At 45.8% G+C, this 25,813-nt stretch overlaps 1 protein-coding gene across 1 annotated transcript in view; it reads left to right on the top strand.

Moving 5' to 3' along the window:
- The window catches only part of ADCY2 (adenylate cyclase 2), a 398,563-nt gene that overhangs the window by 265,353 nt on the left and 107,397 nt on the right, over nucleotides 1-25,813 (top strand). The window contains exon 5 of the mRNA XM_062211805.1: nucleotides 19,579-19,727. Within this exon, the coding sequence (XP_062067789.1) occupies nucleotides 19,579-19,727 (149 nt within the window). The remainder of the gene's footprint in view (nucleotides 1-19,578; nucleotides 19,728-25,813) is intronic.

Consider the following 25,813-nt stretch of genomic DNA (forward strand, 5'->3'; position numbering starts at 1 on the left):
CTTCCCCAGTACCTTGTTCTGCGTTTATCCAGCATTTGAGGCTGCAACAACCCACACAGAAGGCACCGAGTAGGTATCCCAGACTAGCACTCATCCTCCCAACATTTACAGGGTACGTATTATATGGAATATATTTGACCATCATTTTAAAATTTCTCATTTTTACTTTTGTGACAAAATATGCATGGACCTGAATGGCTTTATCAAAGACCTACACTGTTCTGCTTTTATTTACTGTTCTGATAAAAAACAAAAACTCACTTTCTATACTTAGAGCTTGCAATAGTACACTGGATGTGCACACACAGGTTTAAAATGAACTCCATTCCTCCCATCTCCACTACCCCGAATCCCGTATACCAACCTAAGATTTAGTCTGTAGGTAAGGCTAGCTTTCTTCTTGATGAAATCATTCCTTAATAGGATTGTGATTATTTAACTTTCGAGTAATACAGATAAACAAGAAGCCGGGGAGGAATTGTGCAACTACAATAAAGCGAGCACGGAGACTCTGATCAGTCATTTTTCACAGTAGGAGCTTTCTCATCTGAAGCCCAGTCCTGCAGCTCCTTATTTTGTATTTCAGACTGCAGAAAACATTTTGATTCAACTAGTTTTTGACAGAATAATATTGAATATCTTCCCCCCATATGTTAAGATGCCTATGATAATGGGGAAAAAAAATGTGAGGCATTTTTACTTTGTCAGCTGTTTGGGGCATTTCACAATTTCTTTTCTTGGTAATTTCCCAAAAGTGGAATGGGGCCAAAGCAGTGGGTGAATTTGGTGGTTTTCCTACTTAATGATCCACGCACAGGGGAAGATGCTTGGGTGAGCGCGGGGTAGGACGAGGAGAAGGGTTTCTGTTTAGTTTTAATTACACCGCTGAGAAATAGTTCTCTCGATCCAAGAACTGCCTCCGAAACTTTGTATTATTCCCGGTGTGCGTGGCGGAGACATCCGTGACAGCATATGAATCAAACTAATTGTAACTCTTGCTTGGTTATGAGAAAAAAATGACACGTGCGTTCTTCCAAATTAAGTCTCTCTCACACAAATTGCAGGTTGCCACTGTAAATCAAGCAACATGTGTTCTGAATTCTGACTGCTGGAGAATGAGCTATTGCGAGGAGACATGAGATACTTTTGTTTGCAGTTACATTCAAATGGACTCTTTTTTTTTTTTTTGCTTTATCTAAAAATAGATGTTACAGAAGTCCTGATGCACCAGCCTTCTTGCAAGAAAGGGACACTGAGACTGTTTAGTTCAGCTCCTGTACTTGTAGATGGGGAAAATGAGACTCGGAAAGGTTGGAAAGGGACTTGAGGTCTCATTCAAAGGAGTGGCCAGACTCAGATGTGCAGTTGTGGTTTCTGGCTTGGGCGGTGATCTCGCTGCCCCACCCACAGCCTGAATCCTGCTGCTAGGTGCTCCCGTGGTGGAAGCCAGTCACCCAGGTCCCAGTCTGGGCAGGCAGCTGCATACGTCAGTGCTGTTCAGACATGAGCAGGTGGTGGAGCTGGGATTCCCAACCAGACTGGCTGGCTTCGGAGCCCCGGCTCTGATCACTGATCGTTGGTCCTCCACTGAGAATGCAATGGAATGTTGGAAGTTACAAGGGGTTCATGGAAATGTGCATTGTTAAAGCTGCACATGGGCTTCCAAAGTTTCCTGCACCAGAGTAAACTTCATTCTGTTTTCCATGAACTTTTTGAAGCCTTCCTGTATTACTTTTCATGAAGATCTATTTTATGGCTATTATGACACACATCATTGCATGCTGACTGAGGTACTGACTGTGGCACTATGACACCCATGATCATTACATGTTGACTAAGGCACTGGCTGTGATACTGTGACACACATGATTATTGCATGTTGACCGAGGCACTATGTCACTATGACACACATGATCATTGCATGTTGACTAAGGCACTGGCTGTGGCACTATGACACACATGATTATTTCATGTTGACTAAGGCACTATGTCATTATGACACACATGATCATTGCATGTTGACTGAGGCACTGACTGTGGCACTATGACACACATGATCATTACATGTTGACTGAGGCACTGGCTGTGACACTATGACACACATGATCATTACATGTTCACTGAGGCACTGGCTGTGGCACTGTGACACACATGATCGTTGCATGTTGACTGAGGCACTGGCTGTGGCACCGTGACACACATGATCATTGCATGCTGACTATGGCATTAGCTCTGGCACTATGCAACATCACATCATTGCATTTTTACTATGATGGAGTTGAGGAATCTGGGCAGAGAGGTGGTATGAAGCTCAAAGCCTAAACTGTGTCCTTCCTGGTCCTCTGTGGAAGGAGTTGCTGGTACATGCTATGCACTGGCTGGGTACAGGCTCTGTTCCTCCCAGGGTCATAACAATGCCTCTTTATCCTGAATCACATGCTTCTCACATTCCAAACCTCTGCAGAGTAATTGGCGCACCACAGATGTAATGATCAGATTAAGTAGTAGTTGTATTGACCAACTTACTCCTCTATGTGTTCAAGCAGAATGCAATGTTTTGAATTTAAAAGTATGCTGCGTGTGGGACAGGCAATGCTGCAGCCCGCTTCCCTACTTCAGCACTGGGGACCTTTGGAGCAGACACTTCCTGGGGTTTAGACTGCCACGTGCGTTCAGGAAGCTTAGCAGCAGCCTTGCCCCTACCCACAGATGCCGGGAGCATCTCCAGGCTCCACCCAGTGTCACTGACAGGGGAACAGAACTGGCTCTGGTTCTAATCGTTGTTCACGGTGAGACCCCACAGCAAAGTCAGTAGCAGGAGGTGGGCGCACAGGAAGCTGTGACCTGGCAGGTTTTCAAGCAGAGGTCTCAGAGGAGAGATCATGGAGAGCAGACCTCAGAGTGGCCAAAGCATCCTGGAAGAGGTTCCTCTGGCTCCTTGGAGGGTATTCCATGGTTCCAGTGAAGTGGGTTGTGTCTGGGTTTCCTGCCCTACTGGATAAACACAGCATCGAGGGACATGACCACACTCTGTTCTTTCACCTTCTCTGTTCAGTGGCAGAAAAACTGAAAGCTGAGATGGAGAGAAGGACTGTTCCCCGGGGTCATCCCCACTCGCAGAGAGAAGACCTAAAGTCTAGCACCCAGGTCCCAGTGCACCTGCCTCCGGCTGACCCTGGCTGTGGAGAGGAATTGGCTGCCAGCGTTCTCCCCTACCCCGTATCAGTTGTTGTGGTGGCTGGGGGGAAGAGGGATTCCTATTTTATTTGGTTCTCGTAGAAGCACCTTTGATTGTAGCCAACAGAGTGGATTTCCAGACTTCTGGCTTTCATTGATCACCTCCCTTTGCACTGTGGGGAGGCTGGTTTGTTTGGAGCTTGGCAATGGGTGGGTGGAGGCTGGGTATTACATTTCATCTCCACCCACTTTGCTGCAGCAGAGGGAAGTGGAGGGGGTGGACAGAGCTTCCTTACCTGCGGGTAAGAATCATCTCCTGATGATTCTCGTGTGCAAGCCTTCTGCAGGGGAGCATGGAGGATAAACCTAGGATTCCAGTCGATTCCTCAGTCTTGAAGCCTTCACTTCTAATCAAGAAATTCTTTCTTGCCTTTCAGTGTTTGTTCCTAGTCTCCGTTCCACCATGCAGTGATTCTTCTCATCCTCTGTCAGAAGCTGAAATGCCTTTGGGTTTGCCTCCCTCTGGCTTTCTGGGTCTCAGTGAGGATTCTCTGACGTTGCAGGCTCAATGCCACTGCTTGAAGGGGTGGCAGGTGTGGGCAGGTGTAAGAGCGAAGCACACCTCTATTGTGTGCCAGATTCTTGGGTCTTCTCTTTCTTTCCTTGGCCTCTGATTTTGAAGTTTGTAAAATTGGACCGTGCCCATTTTTTGGTTGTTGCTGTGGCCATAGTTGATTTTGTTGTTGTTGCTTTCTGTAAATGTTTTCCTCTCGTTAGGTAGGGAGAGAAGTGCTGTGTTAGAGTTGTAACGTGACACCTAAATGTGGCATCCTATTTTATTTATATACTATGGTTCTAACAAATGAAATCATAATTATTATAATTAAATAAGAATAATAAATATCTAAAACTGCAAAGAATACATAAATAAAATATGTTATTTCTTTTGTGGTACTTGATATAATCCCATTTGTCTATTTTTGCCTTTATTGCCTGTGCTGCTGGGATCTTATCCACAAGTTTTTGCCTATATCAATGTCTTGCCGTGTTTCTCCTCTATTTTCCTCAAGTAATTTGATGGTCTCAGGTCTTAGGTTTATATCCCTGATCCATTGTGAGTTCACTTTAATACAGGGGATAAGGTAGGGGTCTTTTCATACTTCTGCATGCAAAGATCCTATTTTTCCAACACCATTTGTCGAATAGATGGTCTTTTCTCCAGGGAGTGATTTTAGCTTGTTTGTCAAAGATTAACTGTTTGTAGATGGGTAGAGTAATTTCTCGTGGTTTCTAGTCTTGTCCATTGGTCCATATGTCTATTCTTGTGCCATCGCCATGCTGTTTGGTTATAACCACCCTGTAATATATCTTGAAATCTTATTGCCATGCCTCTAGTTTTTGTTGTTTAGGATTGCTTTAGCTATTTGGGGTCTCTGGATTCTCTATGAATTTCAGGGTTGTTTTTCCAGATCTGAGAAGAATGTTTTTGATGCTTTGATTGAGATCACATTGAATCTGTGTATTGCTTGGGTGGTATGAACATTTGATGATATTAATCCATGCATGGAAGATTTTTTCATTCTTTGTGTCTTCTATTTCTTTAATGCTCTATAATTTTCATTGTGAACTTTTATAACTTTTGTTAAATTTATCTCAAGGTATTTAAAATTTTTGTAGCTATCATGAATGATACTGATCTTATAAGTTCTTTCTCAGCTGTGACATTGCCCATGTAGACAAATGCTGTTGATTTTTGTGTGTTGATTTTATAATTTTATATCCTGCAATTTTCCAAATTCTCTTTTGAGTTTAATAATCTCTTAATGAAATATTTTGGGTCCCATAGCAATAGGATAATGTCATTTGTAAACAGAAATAATTTGACTTCCTCCTTTCCCATTTATATCCCTTTGGTGTTTTTGTTTGTTTTTTGTTTGTTTGTTTTTTGTTTTTTTTTTGTTTTCCTTTGGTCTAATCACTCAGACTAAAACTTCCAGAACTGTGTTGAATAGTAAGGAATAGGCAGGATGGAGTGGGATAACTGGATACTCCATCACACAACTCACAGTGCTGCACAGTTTAAAATGGTTGAATTACTGATTCTGAGATTTTCCATTTAATATTCCCGGACTGAAGCTGACCGCAGATAACTGAAAGTGTGGGAAGTAAAACTGGATATGACGGGACGCCCGCGTCTTGGTTTCTGCATGTCAGGCAGCACTCTTCTGGGACCGTCACGGACTTTACTTCCTGCGATCTCACAGGAGCTCCCTGGGGAAGACCTCTCTAGGTGCCGTGTAAGAGAAGGGGCAAGGGCAGATCCTACAGGAAAAGTAAGAACAAGACCAAACACAAAATTCGACAGGAGAGCGTGTTCAGGCAGAAAGTAGCAGCCCCTGCCCCTGAATACTGCTGATGAAACGGTGGAAGGTGGTGTCAGCAGGTTGACATTGTGGAAGAGATCAGCGAGTTTGCTAGGTAACTGATGTTGCTAATATTGGTGTCAGAAAATGACAGCTCTAAGTACCCAGTGGTACTGATGAAAAACATTCAGCTACAAGGATATCTTTTGTGTATGTGAGAATATTATGATTTTTTTTCAATAATTATTTTGAAAGTTACGGATATTTTTGTGTCACTTTTTAAATGCATATTTCTTTGAAACAGGATTTTGTATTCTGTAGCTTTGAAGTATTGAGTTGACGATGAGTGAGACCAGAAACTGTATTTCACTGGAGTTGCATGGTTTGGGATCGAAGCTACATGAGCTTGTGGTCCATTTGTGAAACTGCAAAGTTTAGGATGTTTCTTTTAAAGATGTTCTACTTTGTCATAATCGCATATCATATGCAAAGAACATCTTGCTCTGAGTGGTACAGTGTGGTATCAGCTACCAAAAAACTGTCTTAGTAAGAGCACTGAACAGAGGACAGAATATGCCAGTATTTCAGTGGATTACTTAAGAGCAAATCATGAAGTATAACAATGCCATTTCACTCATTTCTCCTTCTCTTTCAAACTTTTCTATTGCAAGAAATTTCCTCAATTCTATTCTTTTTCTTTTCTTTTGTACTTTGATTTTCTTGACAAAAAATCACCAGGAATTTTTTTACAGAACACTTGCTGAAATAATTAATATGGATCCATGTTAAAAACTATTCTAAGATAAATTGAAAGTGATGCCTTGTATTTGTGGAAAACTGCTTAATTTCCATTGTCTATACCGCCGATTTGAAGGCATTTCTAAGAATCCTTTGCCAAGTGCTAAGCAGAGGCAGAAGCCAAAATGTGAGCATAGTGATGGAGCAAGGTGCGATTCTCACCTCATTTCCCTCTCCTGAGAGCCAGTCCTTCTGTGTCTTGTCCTGTGCAGTTTAAGTTCAGCCCGGAGCAGGTGTTGTACAAGAATGAACAGGAGATAACTATGCTGATTCTAGAACTAGATGGAAGGAGCATTATAGAAAGCCAGGTTGCTACCCATGACGGTGGAGACTGGACCCAAACTGGGGCTTCTGGGTTTCCAGCATTGGAAATGCACTGAGCCTGCAGGCTCGCTACAGAAACTGCTCATGCCTAGACTCCACCTGGTCTTTGGAGCCAAGGTTGTTGGAAGCGTCTGTCCTGTACACTGGGCTGGGTGCAGGACAAAGCTAGTTCTTCTTCCTTGGTTCTGGGAGGGCTTGTGATTTGTTGTGACTCGTAGAAAATGGGGAAGTAAGGCTGTGTGGGTTTTGTAGCTCAGGCCCTGTGAAGATCCCCTCTCCTTTTCTGAGACTGCTGTCCAGAGACCACCACCATCATGGGGGTCAGCCCAGCCCTGTGAAAGCCCCCAGCCAACTGCCAGGCAGACATGGAGCTGGGGCCAGGCGTGGTTGACCATCAGCTGTTACATTCATGATGGACCTGCAGCCAAGCCAGCACCCAGGCCGCACCTACTCAATCCTCATGATCGTTGAGAAAAATGCCACCACTGCCGTTCTAAGCCACTCACTGCGGGGTGAATTTGTTGTACTGCAGTGGGTGACTGAAATACTTGTCAGCGTGGGCACAGACTTGGTGAGAACAACCGCGTTTTCTGCTGCTGGGAGTCAGCATTTTAGCAGCCATCAGCCTTACCCATGTCAATTTCATGCTCTTGAAAAATCTGTTTACTGTTTGACAAATATTTCCCTTGGCATGGCGAAGTTGAGAATTCCCAAGTTTACATATGCTGATGCAGTTCCTCCAGTTGATCAATACGTGTGTGTTTCTTGATGAAATGTGGCGTTTTCTTGTTACTCATTGACTTGCCTTCCTGTGTTGATCTCCATTTGTGTTTCCTGGCAGCAAACACACTTTCCTTTCACTTTGGCAGGGCTGCTGTTCCTTAATTTTTCATTCTGGCTGCAGTTCTCCCCCACTGCACTCTGGCTGGGAGCCTTCCACCGTGCCCTGGGGCTGCCGTCAGCCACAGAGGAGCCTTCACGGCCATAAGCTGCATGAGTGCTTGAACTTGCACTCTTCAGCCATCAGATAGCGTCATCTTTCTCCAAAGAGGATACTATTAGTGAAACTTAAAAGGAGCAGTCCCAGCTTGTCTGGTTACTAATGAAGAGGAGAAAATAGGATTTTTTTCTTCAATCCTTAAAAGTTCATGCTTGGCTCAGAGGAAACAAACAAAAGTGTATTGGGCCGGCGCCGTGGCTCAATAGGCTAATCCTCTGCCTGCGGCGCTGGCACACGGGGTTCTAGTCCCGGTTTGGGCGCCGGATTCTGTCCCGGTTGCGCCTCTTTCAGGCCAGCTCTCTGCTGTGGCCCAGGAGTGCAGTGGAGGATGGCCCAGGTCCTTGGGCCCTGCACCCGCATGGGAGACCAGAAGGAAGCACCTGGCTCCTGGCTTCGGATCACCGCGGTGCACCCGCCACAGCGGCCATTGAGGGGTGAACCAACAGAAAAGGAAGACCTTTCTCTCTGTCTCTCTCTCACTGTCCACTCTGCCTGTCAAAAAAAAAAAAAAGTATATTAATTTGAGTGGTGCCCATCTCATGGAGAAAAGTAACTGAAGGCAATGGTTTAGGAGTCTGGTTTGTATAGTGTATCTGACAATGAGCAATACAGAGAGAAATGACAATGCACACAAAAGCAGTCCCCGCCTTCAGTGTTGGGAAACCATGGGAAAGAAAATACATGGGAAAGCATTAATAGAGTACAGTGTGCTCTCAGCTTCCTCCAGGCACTGTATCTGAGCTGAGGAAGATTGGATTTGCATCCTATATTTAGAAGGGGAAAGAGGGGAGGGAGCTGGTTTGTCAGTCTCCGTCTGCTCATAAGCAAACAGGGAGGGAAGGCGGTGAGTCCCCTGGATCTTACTTGTCCGCAGCACCACAGCCACGCGCGTTTGGAGAGGCGTATTCCGCTTTCCCTGGCTTAGAACGCTTTCTCTGAAGACTGTGCTGGTGATGCGGGTACAGATGGTCAGCAGTGGACAGTCTAGCCACCTGCAGCAGGAGAGCTCCGGAGTAAAATCCTAAAAAGGTGACAGCCTTCGACCTTTTGCCATTGATGATTTTGCTGTGCAGGTTTCCTGCTTGAAGCTTCAATTTTTATCTGAAGAAGCTCGGGACGTTGCTTGGTTAGCTGAGGGGGAATCAGCACAGTTCTCCAGCCCCTCTTTTCTCATTGGTTATTCTGAGAAGTTGCTGTGATGCAGAAGCTGTGGGTCCACCTCTCAGAATCAACTGGATCAGTGCACACGGACAATGAGTGCTCGGGGGAGGCAGGCTACTTCAAGGGTGCTATCTGCCGGCGTGTGTCTTTGGAGACTGAGGTGGACCACTTCATTAATCAGGACAAACAAGCAAAGGTTTGCACATCCTCCTAGGCGTGGAGAGTCCCAGGCTCAGCTCCCCAAGCCAACTCCTCCAGTTTGCATGTACAGCAGAAAACGTGCGTCCTGCTTGGGGATGTGTTCATGAGCGCATGAGCACAGTGCAACATGTTCTCTTCAGAAATCGCAGTTCATGCTCTTTTCAAAGAAATCCCGGAACAACTCCAGTGTGCTCTGTATATTAGGTTTTTTGTAATCTGATCTTAACAAATAATCATCATGTATTTTGTAGAGTTCAATATGATGCTTGCACTCCTGCATGCATTGTGGAATGGCCAGGCTGTTTTTCGGAATCGGCTTGGTAGCAAGAGGCTGGGGTGGGGGTGCCAGCAGCATAGGTGACCCCTGCTGTTCCTCACAAGTAACTTGTTTGGGGTTCAAGTCTCTTACCGGAGCACAGCTAAAGGAAAGACCCATCCTGTCCAGTGCATGGGGGTTGTGGGCCGTGGAGAGGGGAGACTCCACCGTGCCCTGAGACACTACCTGTTCCCCTCCTGTCACTGATTAAGACGACATTATTTATCCTTTAAAGTGTTTCCTGCCTCCTTTGTTTTTGTTTTTTTTTTAATCTTTATTTGTTTTCATGCACTTGAAAGGCAGAGAGAGAGATTGATTGATTGATTATGCCCACAACAGCCAGGGTTTGGCCAGAAGTCCATGGGTCTCCCATGGTGGGTGGCAGGGACCCATGCACTTGAGCTATCACCAGCTGCTTCCCAAGATGCATTAGCAGAAAGTTGGCCTGGAACACAAGAGCTGGGACTCGCACCAACACACTGATCCGGGTACAGGAAAGCCAGGTGGCGGTTTAACTCCCTGTGCCACAGAATCCATCCTTGTTGTCTCTTCTTATGTCTTTCTGGTTGTAGTTGAGCAAGCTGGTTAAGAGCAGTGACCACTAACTACCTCTGTGGGTTCAAATCCCAACTGCACCACCTACTGGGTGTGTGATGTTTAAGAAGTCACTCAACCTGTGTGGTCTTTACAAGTGTGGGAAATGACAGTCCCCAGCTCGGTGGGTTGTAGGGGGGGAAGCTTTAGTTACAGATCACTTCTGCCTGGAACTGGGATGGTACTGGGAGGAGCCCAGAGACTTGGTGAGTGCAAGAAAGAACCTTGAGTTAGGAACACATTATTTGCATCCTGGCAGAACACTTCCAGAATCTCCTAGGACCAGTAGGAGAGCACTCATTGTCATGTGTAAGATACCTCCTTTGTTCCTTAATCAACAATCCTAAAGGCCAATCAACAATTCTGAGGCAGAAATTCAGAGGAATGGGACTTTTCCCCCCACTCATTGTGACTCTGACTTCATACTCTGAGCTTCCAGGCCTGGCAAGCAGCCCTCTAGAGACAAGACCCAGGCCTTGGGAGAGCTAAGGGAAGTGAGCGCCGTCTCCCCACTGTGGAGAAGGGAGCTGGCCTCTGTGTGGCAGTTCCTTCCTATACTTCTCACAGAGACTCCCGAGGCTGGCGTAGAGACCCTGTGCTACGAGCATCCTTAAGAATGGGGACGTTGGGCTGACCGCACCTCGTTGCTTTGGCATCCAGTGAGAATTAAAGCTTGAATGGAAAATCTCAGCAACAATTTGTATGTGAGGTGACATCTGCTGTCTAGAAGAATGGAGTTCTCAGGACTGCAGGGTTTAGTTGAGAAAATCTTCCAGTGACGTGATTACTGGTGTCTGCTGTGCAGGAGAGAGTAGAAGTAGGGCAGGAATGTCTCCACCCTGGGCAGGGCCATAGCAGACCACGGAGAGGCTGACAGTGCAGACTTCAAAGTCGCGAGCATCCTCCCCCGTGGGGTCCTCACAGCTGTGTCTTCCTGAGTCTGAGCCCTATCTGCTATGAGCAACAAGGATCCACACTTCACAATGCAGCTTTCCAGAGTTTTTTTTTTAAGGTTTATTTTATTTATTTGAAAGACAGTTACAGAGAGAGGTAGAGACAGAGAGAGAGGTCTTCCATCCATTGGTTCACTCCCCAGATGGCTGCAACGGCCGGAGCCGCACTGATCCGAAGCCAGGAACCAGGAGCTTCCTCCAGGTCTCCCATGCGGGTTCAGGGGCCCAAGGACTTGGGCCATCATCCACTGCTATCCCAAGCCACAGCAGAGAGCTGGATCAGAAGAGGAGCATCCGGGACTAGAACTGGCGCCCATATGGGATGCCGGGTCTTCAGACCAGGGCATTAACCCGCTGCACCACAGCACCGGCCCCTTTCCAGAGCTTTTACAAGGAAGCCACAGCTTTCTGGGAGAGGCTCCCTATGTGCAGGAGTGAGGAGAATCTCACCAAGTCAGAATAGCAGCAGAAATGTTGTGCATACAAGGACAGAGGACGTGTGCTGGTGCACACACTTGTATGGCGTTGCATCTGTCCCAGTCATTAGGGTATGCTGTACTAAAAATTGTCCCCAAGTCAGAGTGGCTGGCAGTAGTAATGGCTTTCCATTTGTCCAGTGTAGGTGAGCTGGCATTTTGCACTGTGCACGGTGTCCCTGGCTGACAGCATCCCCTGTTAGGACACTGCCAGTCCCAAAGAGGAGACAGCACAGAGCCCAACAGGGTTCCTAATGCTTCTGTGCTGCTCATGTCGCAGGGCCTAGCCTGTGGCCAGTGCAGCAGGAGAGGGAGGGTCAAGCTGCATGTCCGAGAAGTCCTTGAGTCTGCTGCGTGTGCTGGCTGATCCCAGCTGCATGGTCCCGCCGTCTCTGGTGTTTGAGGAGTGACACTTGGAGATCAGTGTTACTCCTTCTAACCTTTGCTCAAATTGACGTCAGCACTCTCTGCTCTTGGTGTCCTCACATCACCTCCTGCTGCTGCTGATGTCATCAGATTACCGCCCTTATTCTTTGTAGAAGAATTTCAGATCCTGGTGCACTGTCGGCCTGGCTACCCAGACGTCTTGTTGGGTTTGAGGTCAGTTTAGGAGTGTAGTCGGTCTTCAGACTCTCTCCACAGGGTTGTTCAAACAATGCCCCCCTGCAGTAGGCTGGAAGGCATCCCCTGCCTGTGGGTGGATGACTCTTGAGAGGCAAGTGAGACCAGAATCAACTCCACTCTGCACCACGCTGTAGCTTACTTTATGGCGTGTGAGCATAAGGGTCTCGCTTCTAAGATGAGATTGCCCTTTGGGAGATTTACTGACATTGCTGTTGAGTTGTGTTGTTCTCAGAATCTCCAGGGGCACCAGCCTGAGACCCCAACCTCTGTCCCACCTTGGGTGCCAGCCCACAGCAGCCACCCACCCAAGAGGGAGCACCGCTGTGGCTCTCATTGGAGACCTCAAGTGTCTCCCTGGCAAGGACTGAATATTTGTCAACCTTATGAATGATTTTCACTTCTCTAGAGGCTCGATTGGGAAGAATTGAATTGACAGTTGATGGTAAATAGTTCAAGATTAGAAATATGAATTTACTGTCATCAATGACTATAGACATAATTTATAATTTGACTTGATTAGAACTTTCTTCTCTAACTTCTTCTTTTTTTTTTTTTTTTTTTTTTTGGACAGGCAGAGTGGACAGTGAGAGATAGACAGAGAGAAAGGTCTTCCTTTTGCCGTTGGTTCACCCTTCAATGGCCGCCACGGTAGGCGCGCTGCAGCCGGCGCACCGCGCTGATCCGATGGCAGGAGCCAGGGGCTTATCCTGGTCTCCCATGGGGTACAGGGTCTAACTTCTTTTAACTGCAGCATAATTGCATGTGAGAAGTAATTTCACCCTCCCCACCTGTGCTGTCTGAAAGCGTTCGGTCACCCCCTAACTGATGTGATGACTCAGCGTGAGCCAGTAGCTGCTTCGTTGGGAGACATGCTTTCTTTTGGTCTCCACTCCCCAGGAGATAGCCACCTCACTTCACTCCCTCTGAGCTTCCTTTGTATCAATCTGCCCCTCCCCCTTTTGGTCAAAAATGGTTAAATATAAATGAAATTGTATGGGACCAGCATTTGTTAAATGAGAAAACAACATATGCACACAACAAAAGAACTTATTGTTTTGTTAAAGGAAATTGTGATTTACTGAAGTGTATATTGATTTTAATTTTCACAAAGCATTCTGGGTCTCTACAGACAAATAACTTTCCATTCACCCACAAATAGAAAAACACTAGGAGGCTGGCACTGTGGCTTAAGGAGTAAAGCCACTGCCTGCAATGCCCGCAGCCCAATGGGTGCCGGTTCGAGTCCTGGCTGCTCCACTTCTAATCCAGCTCTCTGCTATGGCCTAGGAAAGCAGGAAGATGTCCCAAGTCCTTGGGCCCCTGCACCTGCATGGGAGACCCGGAAGAAGCTCCTGGCTTCAGATAGGCACAGTTCCGGCCGTTGAGGCCATTTGGGGAGTGAATCAGCAGATGGAAGACCTCTCTCTCTCTCTCTCTCTCTCTCTCTCTCTGCCTCTCTTTCTCTCTCTGTGTAACTCTGCCTTTCAAATAAATAAATAAATCTTAAAAAAAAAGAAAGAGAAAAACACTAGGCACTGACTATGCACCTCAGAGTTTTCAACCCTTCTTCCTCCTTCTACTTACTGAATCCACTTTCAAGAGCCAACACAGGGGTCTGGAGCTCCTCCCAACTTGGAGTGTCTGGCTTTGGGTGCTGCCTCCAATTCCAATTATTCCAGCTTCCTGCCAATACATACCCTGAGAGGCAACTGGATGACTCAAGTGCTTGGGTCCCTGCCACCCTTATGGGAGACCTGGACTGCATTCCAAGCTCCTGGTTTTGGCCCATTCCAGTCCCAGTTTAGACACTTGGGGAATGAACCAAAAGATGGAAAATCTTTCTCTGTGTCTTCCTGCCTCTTGCTTTCTCTCCCCCTTTCAAATGGAATGGAAATTTAAGAGAAAAGTCAGCATAAACATAACCTCTTCCCTGTTTGCTGCTTTTCTGTCCCAAGTGGGGTCTCCCATAATCCTTCTGGACTTTCAGTTTTTACCACTGGGTGGGCTTGAGTACTTGGGTTCTTTCCTCTGTGCGACACGAATTGCACAACAAGATTGTAATAATACCTTTTCATTGCAACAACAAAATATCTGAAAGCCTCTGAATTTATGGGTAGGAGGTTTGTCTTGGCGCGGTTCTAGAGGCACAAGGTCTAGAGCTGCATCTTGTGATTGTCTTCTGCCTGCAAGACTCCCAAAGCAGTGCAGAGCATCACAGGGCAAGGGACAGTGTGAGCGTGTCTTAGTCTCACTGTCTGTGTCTCTCAGAAAGCCACCAGGTTCAGTGAGAGGGACTCAGCCTTAACAACTACTGTGCTTTGCGCATGATTTGGGACCCAAACTCCAAAGTGTTAAGTTAATGATACTAAAGAAGGCACAGGCTTCTGCAGTGATTCTGTGATTGCGCTAAAGAGGCGACCAATGAACCTTTCACGGCCTCTGTGGAGTGGGACTCGCAGGTGATGGTGGGGTCCCCGCTGCTTGGTCCCACAGGGCAGGGGGCAGGGGAGCTGGCCTGTGGCTGTCTTCCTGGCCACAGCACGAGAAGTGCGCCATGATCCAGTGTGTCCAGTGCTATGCAGTGCTCACCAACTCCATGCCCCTTTCCTGGGACCTGTTGCCATCCCTGGGGACCATGGTGTTCTCCAGAGTCACCAAAAGCATCATTTTGGAAGAGCCCTTCCTGGTTGGTATTGAAGATTCTCTCAAAATCAGCACTTAGAATCTTTTGCTCTGTGAATCCTTTGGGATCCCCATTGGTTTCCACCTATGCTCTACCTGTGCTGCCCTGGCTGCCTTCAGTGACAAAATGGTGTGCTGTCTCTTGAAAACAAGAGCCGTAGTGGATGCATCTAAAACAGATATTCACAATGTACCCCTGCCAGGAAAAATTGCAGAGCTGAAAGAGAAGATAATGCTGACACAGTGTTGCTTACATTGACTAATGAAGATTCTAAAGAAGATGACTCCCAACCAAGCCAGAAACCTGATCCCAAGCCAAGACTTGAGAATCAGGTCCAGAACCCATTGCTGTCTTCAACAACAGGTGCCGTCTGGTCATTTCTTTGGAAGGACTGGCTTCCAGAATGGGGGAGAATGTGCCTAATGTTTACCTCTAGGCTGATTTTTCAGGTGAATTGTGAAGCTGTTCATAGAATGTGAAAAACTTACAGTCTTTTGTCTACAATTCATCGTCATTTGCTTGAGGAACATGGTTTAGTTTCCTACTAATTTCATAATACTTATCTCTGAGAACATATTTCTCTGTAAATTTAGGAATTAGGAGGCAATGTCCATGTGTCCTCTGATCCAAAGGTGCATTGAAAATAGAGTTGGGCTTCACTTTGATTATTAGTATTCCTATGTGGAGCAAATGTAACAGTGCTGATAAGTCATTGTTCTTATGTAAAATATTGGTGTATAACATTCTGTAATAAGCTGACTGCACAGCATGTAACTTGTCTTGTACACTGAGCTTAACAGGATAATAAAACATCAAAAAAGGGGAGTGTGTGGACTTGATCCAATTATGGTTCTGAAGGTGGGGCCTCTGGGAAGTGATTAGGTTGTTAGGACAGAGCCCCATGCCAATCACGATGGCTCCCTAAGGAGAGACCTCATTGATGAGCATGCTCCCTGTCTCTCTGCTTCCTGGCTCTCCATGTGGTCCTCCACACGGGTGTTGCATCTACCAGCCTCACCATATCCCAGACCACTGAGACTGTGTAATCTTAGACTGTGAACCTCCTAACTGTGAGATACAGCAAACCTCCTTCCTTCATAAGGAGCTTCTCTTGGGTATTTTAGTTATAGTGGCACAAAGTTGACTAACCCCATAACCTAATCCAGTCTAATCACTTTTCAAATGCCGTGCATATAAACACTGTTTTTGAATTATTAAGTTGCCACTTGCATATTACCATGAACATAAGACATTGAGGATCAAACTGGTGCATAAGGATGGGGACCAAATCATGTTCAAACCATAGCAAGGTTGTAGTCATCTCTGAAGCAGGGAGGGTAAATTCTAGAAACTGCTGCCTATGGTTCAATAAAGTGCTGGAACATACACGGACATGAGGACTGTCAACTCACCTAGCCCAACAGACCTGTTTTCTAGAAAGCAATGTGCAACTCAAATACAGAACTTGAGTGATATAGCAGAGGAAGGGCGGAACACACATCATCTGCCATGTCAGACTGCTGGTCTCCATCATAGGTAAACATGATGGCCAACTGGTTATAAAAGTCAAAATCAAGGTTTTTGAAATAGTAGTCCTCTATGTTTTAATTGGTGTGAAGCAAGAGTTCAAAAGAGAGACCTAAGACAAACATCTAAAACTTGGCAAGGGGAAATGGGACAAGAGTGGGTGTTACTTGAACAGAGCCTTGGGACACTGGGGATGGAGATGGGCATGGGTGGTTGATGGTTGTTCTGCAGGTGTGGAGCTGGCTACAGAGGAAGTGTGAGTGGATATGAGCTGTGGGAGGGTGTTGAGGTCCCCTCGTCTCATCCCCTGCAGGTACTTTCTAAATGAAGACTTTTCAGTATTCCACCTTGAGTGGACGCCTTCCTCTTGCCTACGCCAGAATGAGGGTGGTGCTGCTTATGGATCCGTGTTTGTCCATTCTGATGGCTCCTTTCTGTTGGGAAGAGAAAAATTCACAGCACATCCGTTCTCTACATTGCTTTGCTTTGGCATTCCTGATGTGCTTGAATTGCATTTAAAATAAGGATTAAATATAGATTTGAATTTTGAAGGAGAAAAATGTAAAAATGGTTATGAAAAGAGTACTTCACTGTTATCTACCCTTTTGAAAAGCAAAATAGTTTTAAATATTTATTACATGACAGCTTTATTGAAGGGATGGGTATAATGCACATTACTGTATCTTAACTCAAAATTTAAGTGCAGGTCCCTTTTGCTTAAATTAGATTTTCCTATCAACTGAAATAATCTTAAAAATAACATTGATGGTGGTGCTGTGGCGCAATGGGTTAAAGCTATGGCCTGCAGTGTCAGCATCCTATATGGGTGCTGGTTTGAGTCCCAGCTGCTCCTCTTCCAATCCAACTCCTTGTTAATGCACCTGGGAAAGCAGAAGATGATCCTAGACCTTGGGGCCTGCCACTCATGTGGGAGATCCTAAAGAAGCTTTTGACCGCTGGCTTTGGCCTGGCCCAGCCCTGGCTGCTGTGGCCATTTTGGGAGTGAACCAGCTGATAGAAGATCTCTCTTTTTGTCTCTCTTCTCTCTCTAACTCCATCTTGCAAATAAATAAATAAATCTTTAAAAAAAAACTTATAAAATAATGTTTGCTTTGCTTAATTAAATTGGAAACACTGCAGAGCTCAGAGTGTCCTATACTTTGATCGATAGTACACTGTAATTGGCTAAATTAATTCTGTAGTTCTTATGAGACTCAATTTAAAAGAGCAAATTATGGGAAAAAATTTATCGTTAATGAATAACAACTGGAGATTTAGGAAAAGGATATGTTGAAATGGCCAATCCAGGGCCCAATTATTAACCAGCTAACCTTTCAATATGCTGGACTTATCCACGCTCCCTGCAATTACACCAGCTTTTCTAGACAGAGGAAGAAGCAATAATGGTATGCATCAATCAGTTTAATGACAACTTGATTTTCCTAAAGGATCCTCAAGGAATTTGGCCAACCTACTTTGGAAGGTAATGGTGTTAAATTGCATCCAGTATATTAAACATTCAAGTTTGTCTGTTGCTTTCAGATAATTCGGCAGGGCATACAGCTACATTAGCAAAAAGCTGAAATATTAATGGAAATATTAACCTTGTCAGAATACAGAGTAGGTTGAAATTTGTCATGTGTGCCATAATATTGGGGTTTTCTTTCAGATCAGAGCACTTTAGAAGGAGAGAAAGACACACGTAAAAGACAGTGTCTTGATTCAGTACTTCTGAGCTCAGGTTTTCATTTTTGGCTCATTGCATTGCCCAATATCATGATCACCGGGATGGCATATGTAGACGTCAAAGTGTGGATCCAATTCGTGAGCTCTAACCTGGGGTTGTGCTGTCAACTATGCACCGTGGGTGCCAAAATCACATGGTCACAGTTTATGCATAAAGGTTTTAAAGCTCTTTGTGTTGCCACCCATGTAGGAGACCAGCCCCAGCCACTGCATCCATTTGGGAAGTGAACCAGTAGACGGAAGATCTCTCACACTATGTGTGTGTGCACGCGCACACATGTGCGTGAGTCTGCCTCCCTCTCTGTCACTCTGCCTTTCAAATCACTTTTTTCATTAAAGTGCTTTGAGTTAACCATTAAGTGGTTATCAAGGGGCTTGGCAACATTGAGCAATGGTGGATATGTGGTCAATGATGTGAATAAGTTAATAAATGAATAAACAGATTATGATCTCTCAGTTATGCCAGTTCAGGGAGCAGTGTTCTTCGTCCTGCACTGGGTGTCCTGTTGCCTTTGCACTTGCTTTGTCGAAGAGCAGGCCAGGTCTGGCATTCCCTGGGCTCCTTTGGTGGAAGTTCCTAACAGCCACCAAAGGGATGCACACTGGAGTGGATCCAGGAGATGGGAACCTGGCTCTGTGAACCCAGAAGCAAAGCCTCGCTTTCTCTCTGCCCCAACTCTTACCAGTTAGTCCAAAATAAACGAGGGGGAAGGGAAGAGGAAGAAGAGAAGGAAAAGGAGAGAATGTGTGTGATGGTGAAAGTGTGTCATTGAGCAGTTGTCTGTCACTGAGTAGCAGTTACTAAACTCCACAACAGCTGAAGAATATGGCGTTTTCTACAATAGGTTAACATTTAAAATTACTTTTGGGTCGATATAAACCTTCCAGGATTGCCCTTCTGTGATATCTCTCCTCAGAAAAAAATTACTTTTTCCCCTTGAAGAGAATAGAAAAATGCCTGTTTGAATAAAATGAGTATATATTGAAGTATTTACTGGATTTACCAAATTTAAAGACCAAAAGCACATGAAAAACTCGTGGGCTATTATTTCTTTGTGTTCCACTGTAACTTCTTATGGATGACCTTTTACAGAAATGATTTTTTTTTTCACTCTGTTTTAAAAATACTTTAGAATCACTAAAGGGGATTGGATGTTCCTCTAGAGAAAATGAAATATCTCAAAATATTTGACTCTTATTTAAGAAGTGTGGAATAGTAGTTGACTTTGCAAAGTGCAATAAAGCTTATACTTTATCTCTCAAATGAACGAGGAGACAGAAATAAATGTTTCCATCTTAGGCTGACCTCTGTTTTCTGGAATTTTCGTATTATTTCTGCTTTGCCACTTTAAAATCAAGATGAAGAATGCCCTTGGGGAAATAACTTTGCCTTCCTTCATTCTCACACTGAACAATACATACTTAGAACTCAATAAATAATAAATACTACAGAGACACAGTCTGACCTTAGGAAATTTGATTTCATTTTCAGTCTGTGTTTCCAGAACCCGTGTTTGAGCTTGTCGGAAGGAGAGCTCAGATTGGCCCTGTTACAAGTCGGTGATTTGAAGTCTTGCTGGGCTGCCACCTTCCCTCTCTGAAATGGCTGGGTTCTCTCTTGCCGCCCTGTTGCAGGAGCGGCTGCTGCTCTCCTTGCTGCCAGCTCACATTGCCATGGAAATGAAGGCGGAGATCATCCAGAGACTGCAAGGCCCCAAGGCGGGCCACATGGAGAACACGAACAACTTCCACAACCTGTATGTGAAGCGGCACACCAATGTCAGGTAGGCTGGGCTGATGGCGCTGCTGGGCAGGCCTGGACGTCTGGGGCCCGAGGGAGCCTTTGTCATAGGGACCCACATCTGAGTGCATTGCCTCCCCTTCCTGGGGTGATCTTTTGCAGTGGAATAGCTCCCAATCCACCCAGCCTGTCCACTGCCTCTCAGCTGGGCCTTGACATTCAGAGAAGCAAATAGGAGCCCCTGTACTAGCTGGCATGTGGTCGTCCCTCATAGCCCTGCCTGTCCAACAGCCACCAAGGGAGAGAGGTGGACAGTGGGGTCCTTACTCTAAGAATTCCATGGTCAGATCGCAGTGGGCTTTCTTGGCGCCAGGACTCACTGGTTCCTCGAGATGAGCTCTGTGGGTGCAGGACCTCATGAAGCGAGCACTGTCTGGGGAAGCTTGATTTCCTCTGTTCATCAGTACTGATGGGTTTCTGGGGCTTGGCCGCAGGGGCTGATGTGTCCATAGGTTGCGTTATCGTGGGGTCACTGCTTTTCCAGGATTGGTTTATTACATGTGTACCCTTGGAGTCATCCCTGGACCCTGATCCCTGGAAAGCTGACATGGCTCTGCCATGAGATTGGTGTGGGGCCTCTGTCTCCCCCGAGCTCTTGAGAGCAGCTGTGAGGGCCCTCACTGTGGTCAGATAGGAAGCTCCCTCTAGGACCCCGTCTCCTGGCCACTGCAGACCCAGGCCTGCCACTGCTTCCAACCCCTGCACCCCGTTCCTGGTACCACTCACCTGGAGCTTTTCTCCCATCCGTGCATCGCTTTGCAGTGGTGTTTCTACTCTAGCTGAGTGGTCCATGCCCGCACACATCCCTGTCTCAGTGGTTGCCCTTTGATGGAATAGTTGAGTTGCCAGAGAAGGTATTTGCCCAGGACTTCCACAGAAAACACTGCTCTGCCCTCAGACTTGTGGGCATTTCCCCCAAAGAATTAAAGAAAAAATATTCACATCATCTTATACTGGCAATCGCTTTTTCTGGCTTTAGTTGTCTGAAGTTCAGGGGTCCCTCCTACCTCAAGAAATAGTTTTAAGTTTCTGGGCATTCAGAACAGGTGCGGGAAGATACAGCTGTGTCGACACAGTGCCCTGGGAGTCCTGGGGGAGCTGGGTTCAAGTCCAGGAGCAAACCCTCTATACAAATGATTGAAGACCCTGCCAGTGAAGGCAGTCTCAAACCCACTGTGTTAGTTATCCATTTCTGTGTCACAAATTACCCCAAAATGTAGTGGCTTGAACCTCAGTGTTCCTGATGGCGGAGTAGCTCTGCCGTGAGGCTGCAGGCCCATGTCAGCCAGGGCGGCTCGGGGAAGTGTTTCCACGTGGCTCCTTGTGTGATCAGCAAGTTGATGCTGGATGCTGGCGGCAGGTCTCGGTTCCTCCTCCCTGAACCTGTCCACAGGTGCTTGAGCATTCCTACCACATGGTGCTCATGTTCTCCACCCACCACATGGTGCTCATGTCTCCTGTGGAGAACAGAGACCCAGGAGATGGCCAGGTGGGAGCCATGCGTCCTTTATGTCCTGGCCTTGGAAGCTCATTTTTGGTCATTTCTGCTGCTGGAGAAAACAACCTGAATTTCATTTCCCTCACAGATGGTCCAAAATAGATTTGTAGCATTGTATTAAATCCTTAAAGTATGTTTCAGATCCAAAGTAAATTAAAAGACTCAAAGGCTTAAAACTTAAACCGCATGGGGACAGCATGGTGACATAGTGGGTAAAGCTGCCACCTGCAGTGCAGGCACCCCATATGGGACCAGTTCATGTCCAGGCTGCTCCACGTCTGATCCAGCTCCTTGTTAATGGCCTGGGAAAAAGCAGTGGAGGATGGTTCAAGTGCTTTGGCCCCTGCTACCCACCCACGTGGGAAACCCAGATGTAACTCCTGGCTCCTGGCTTTGGCCCAGCACAACCCTGAGCATCATGGCCATTTGGAGAGTAAGCCAGCAGATGGAACATTGCTCCCACTCTATTATTCTCTCTCTCTCTCTCTCTCTCTCTCAATTCTGACTTTCAGATAATAAGTAAATTTTAAAAAATTAAATTCCCTGTAGTACCAATTATTTCTTTTTTTTTCCCCACAGGAAGAGTTAGACAGTGAGAGAGAGTGACAGAGAGAAAGGCCTTCCTTCTGTTGGTTCACCCCCCAAATGGCCGCTAAGGATGGTGCACTGCGCTGAACCAAAGCCAGGAGCCAGGTGCCTCTCTTGGTCTGCCACGTGGGTACAGGGCCCAAGGACTTGGGCCATCCTCCACTGCACTCCCGGGCCACAGCAGAGAGCTGGACTGGAAGAGGAGCAACCGGGACAGAATCCGGTGTAACGGTGTCACAGGCAGAGGATTAGCCTAGTGAGCCACAGCGCCAGCCATTTCCAATTATTTCTAAGAGAAATATGAAAACGTGATATTTTTATCCTGGAAAAGGACAGGTGTAAGCAAAGAAGCAGACGTCCACTCAATGCTGAGTGATTTGGGTTTCAAGAATGAGAATTTTTAGTCTTGCAGGCAAGACTAAAAACCAAATCATGTACTAAATTTTAGTTCTGCTTTGATTATTCATTCAACAAAATGTTTATTCACTGTTAATAACATTTACTAGCTCTTTACTATCTGAAGGAAATAATAAAATAATAACAATAATGAAAATCAATGTACAGGCAGCAACTACTAGTTGCCAATAGTCTTCAAAATCCACAGAATCTTCCCCATTAGCTCTGAAACTTTCACAAACCCATTATATCTTTAAATGCAAATGAAAGTTAATACTATAAAAAGCAAGAGCTGGTACACTTCCCTTAACTGCATGGACCATCCAACTCTGAATCGACCTCTTTCTCTCTCACAGCCTGAATTCTGGATCGGTTTTTGAGCACTCTGATTGATCTTACCTCCCCTGCCTCCTCACACTGTTACCCTCTGGCTTGCACCTGACCGTGCCACAAAACCCACCCTTGGTGGCCACCAACTTATCTTGACCCCAAGTCAGTGTACCACTTCTGCATACTTGCATGCCCTCATCACGCTGGTTGGTGAATTTAATCCATTTGCATTCAAGATTAGTATTGATAGATAAGAACTAAGACCTGTCATTTTTTGATTGGAGAATGATTCTACCTGCTCTGACAGAAGTTCCCTGGCCTTGGCCTTGCTGCCATGGAGCTCCCTTTGTGTTCTTCCTGCCGTCTCCTTGGCTGTGTCTCCTTCCTTCTGTAAGTGAGAGGATTGTCCAGGCTGTCCCACGGCCCCTCTCCGTCCTCTGCAGCCCTCTCTCAGGACTTTAATTCCCTGCTAGTGATGCTAAGATTCCTCTTCCCAGCGGGTGTTGAAGGCAGCACCGCAGGGCACAACAGCACCAACGCTGGCCCTGCAAGGGAGACTGGACTTCATCTTCTTCATCCTCAACAAGTACCCTTCCTCCAACATCTAGTTAGGGACAAAGTCCACGTCGCCCTCCACCCTATTCTCCGTATCTGTCCACTTCTCTCTATTTTGTCACATTAGAGACCTGCCACTTTGTTCTCCTGGATCCCTGGGATGTTTCTAGCTGACCAACCTGCGTCCGCGTTGGTATAGCCACTGTGATCTTTCTAGAGTGGAAACTGAATCAGAGTCTGGGTTGGGCTTCCTTCCTTCATAATCCAGATGTCGTATGCTTCCTCCGCAGTAAGCCTTTAACATTGTGCCGCCGTTGCCTGCTCACTTCTTACGTTTCCATGGTGCCAGATAGCCTCAGTACCAGTCAGACAGTGGATCTTAGGGCTCGTTTGACTCTGACAAGGTTTGATCACAGGAAGCACCATGAACAATGATGTTAGGAACAGAGATGAGTGAAGCAGCCACCTGTCCCCTGCCTCCCAATTCCGCTCCGATATAGCATTCTTTCTCTGAGCCAGCAGAGTTAATCCTTCTCTATGGACCAGGGCTCCGTGTCTGAGCCCGGGAGCTGTGAGTGTGGTCCTCTAGCAGAATGAAGAATACAGCTGCCCCTGCAGCCTGTTTCCTGGTCCCTTCAGAGGCTTCCCACAGCTCCTGTTCACCTGAGGAGGAGCAAGTCTTCCCCCAGGGTACAGCCAAGCCTGTGCTGAGTACAGGAGCAGAGTGAGCCCAACAGCAGACGCCTGCCCTCATCATGCTGGTTGGTGAATTTAATCCATTTACATTCAAGATTAGTATTGATAGATAAGAACTAAGACCTGTCATTTTTTGGCTGGATAACGATTCTATCTGCTCTGTGAGTTTGGTGGTCTCGTGTGTTTTCATGATGTTTTCTTCAAATGTAGGACACCCTTCAGAATTTCTTGTAAGGCTTCTGGAGATGGTGAATTCTCTCAGTTTTTGCTTATCTGAAAAATACTTTATTTCTCCTTCAATTTTAAAGGATACCTTTCCTGGACATAATATTGTTGATCAGAAGCTTTTTCTTTAAGATGTTGAATAGATCATCTCACTCTCTTCTTGCCTGCAGGGTTTCCGCTGAGAAGTCTGATGTTAATCGAATTGGGTTCCGTTGTATGTAACCTGATGCTTTTCTGTTAATGTATTTAGGATTATCTCCTTGTCTTCAACTTTTGACAATTTGATAACAATATGCCTTGGAGAAGACCTTTTTGATTGAGTCTGCTTGGGTTCTTTGAGTTTCTTGTATCTGGATGTCCATGTCTCTTTCAAGATCTGAGAAATGTTCAACTATTATTTCCTTTAGCAGGTTCTCAATGTATTTTCCCTTTTCATCTTTTTCAGGAATGCCTATAATATGAACATTTGGTCATTTAATGGTATGCCATGTTTCACAGAGCCTTTCTTAATTCTTTTTTAATTCCTTTCTCTTTATTCTTGTCTGATTGGGTTATTTCAGAATTCTCGTCCTCAGTCAGAAATTGTTTCCTCCTGTAGGTCCATTCTCAATAATGTTTTTATTTCACTTATTGAAGATTTCCTCTCCAAATTTTTATTCAGTTCTTCTTAATGAATTCTATCTCCTTAGTAATATTTTCATTCACTTCACATTGCATTTTTTCATTTCTTTAATCTATCTGTATTCTCTTGCATCTCACTGAGTTTCCTTACATTCATTATTTTGAAGTCTATATCTGTCATTTCATAGGTTGCCTTCAGTTCAGGATCTAATTCTGGAAGAGGGTTGTGTTCCTTTGGAGGCATCATGCTACCTTGCTTCTTCATGTCTCCTGTGTCCCTACGTTGACGCCTGCCCACCTGGCATAGTTGTCTTTTATTCTTTATGGAGTAGGTTTTATTGTAAAAGAGCTTCTTGTCTAGCTGGAATGCAGGATAGTATGTATACTATGTATGTAAAGTATCACTTTGCTTGTTGCTGTGGCTTTGGTTCTAAGTGGCCTAGGAGTGTAGGCTCTGAGTGATATCTTTTGTCTTAATTTATATCTATAAGGGACACGGTAGACTACTCTGCTGCAGTTCCTGGGGTAGAAGTGTGGCTTTGAGATGAACAAGGGTCTCCTTGCGTGTGTATCTTTGGTCCACATAGAGTTCAGTGTCATCTCTGTGGCAGGTGTCATAGCCAAGGCCCTGTTCTTGGTGTTGAAGAAGACAGGGGTGGCTTCCTGCCTGTCCTACTGGCAAGCCTATGTGATGCTGGGGTTTGTGCAGCAATTTCTGTGTCTGCAGGACTGTGTGACACAGATGATACAGATACCCTTCCTCAGGTCCTGCTAGGAGAGTCCAGCTGGTGCTATGGCTTATAGTTCCAACAGCCCTGGTCCAAGGACTGGGGGATTGAGCTGCACTCTGTTCCAGTCCTACAGGGTGACCACAAGGTGTCCAGGAGACTTTCCTGTGAAGCCTGAGCCCAGAGAGGTGGAATGCAGGTCGGTACTTCCTTATGTCCACCAGGTAGATTCCAGTGGCACCTGAAATTTTAGGATGAATTGTTACAGTCCTGGCATTGCAGGGTACAGTGGTGTCATTACCCAGTGCTCCCAGGGAGGGAGCAGAATTTGTTATGGGCTACTTCTGGTGTTAGCCTCCAGAGGCTGAGGTGAATGCCCCCCCTCCCCGTTCACATAAAGTGCATGAACGTGGCTCCGGGGCTAATGCTCAA

The sequence above is a fragment of the Lepus europaeus genome, chromosome 15 (genome assembly GCF_033115175.1).
Source record: "Lepus europaeus isolate LE1 chromosome 15, mLepTim1.pri, whole genome shotgun sequence".
Lineage (NCBI taxonomy): Eukaryota > Metazoa > Chordata > Mammalia > Lagomorpha > Leporidae > Lepus > Lepus europaeus.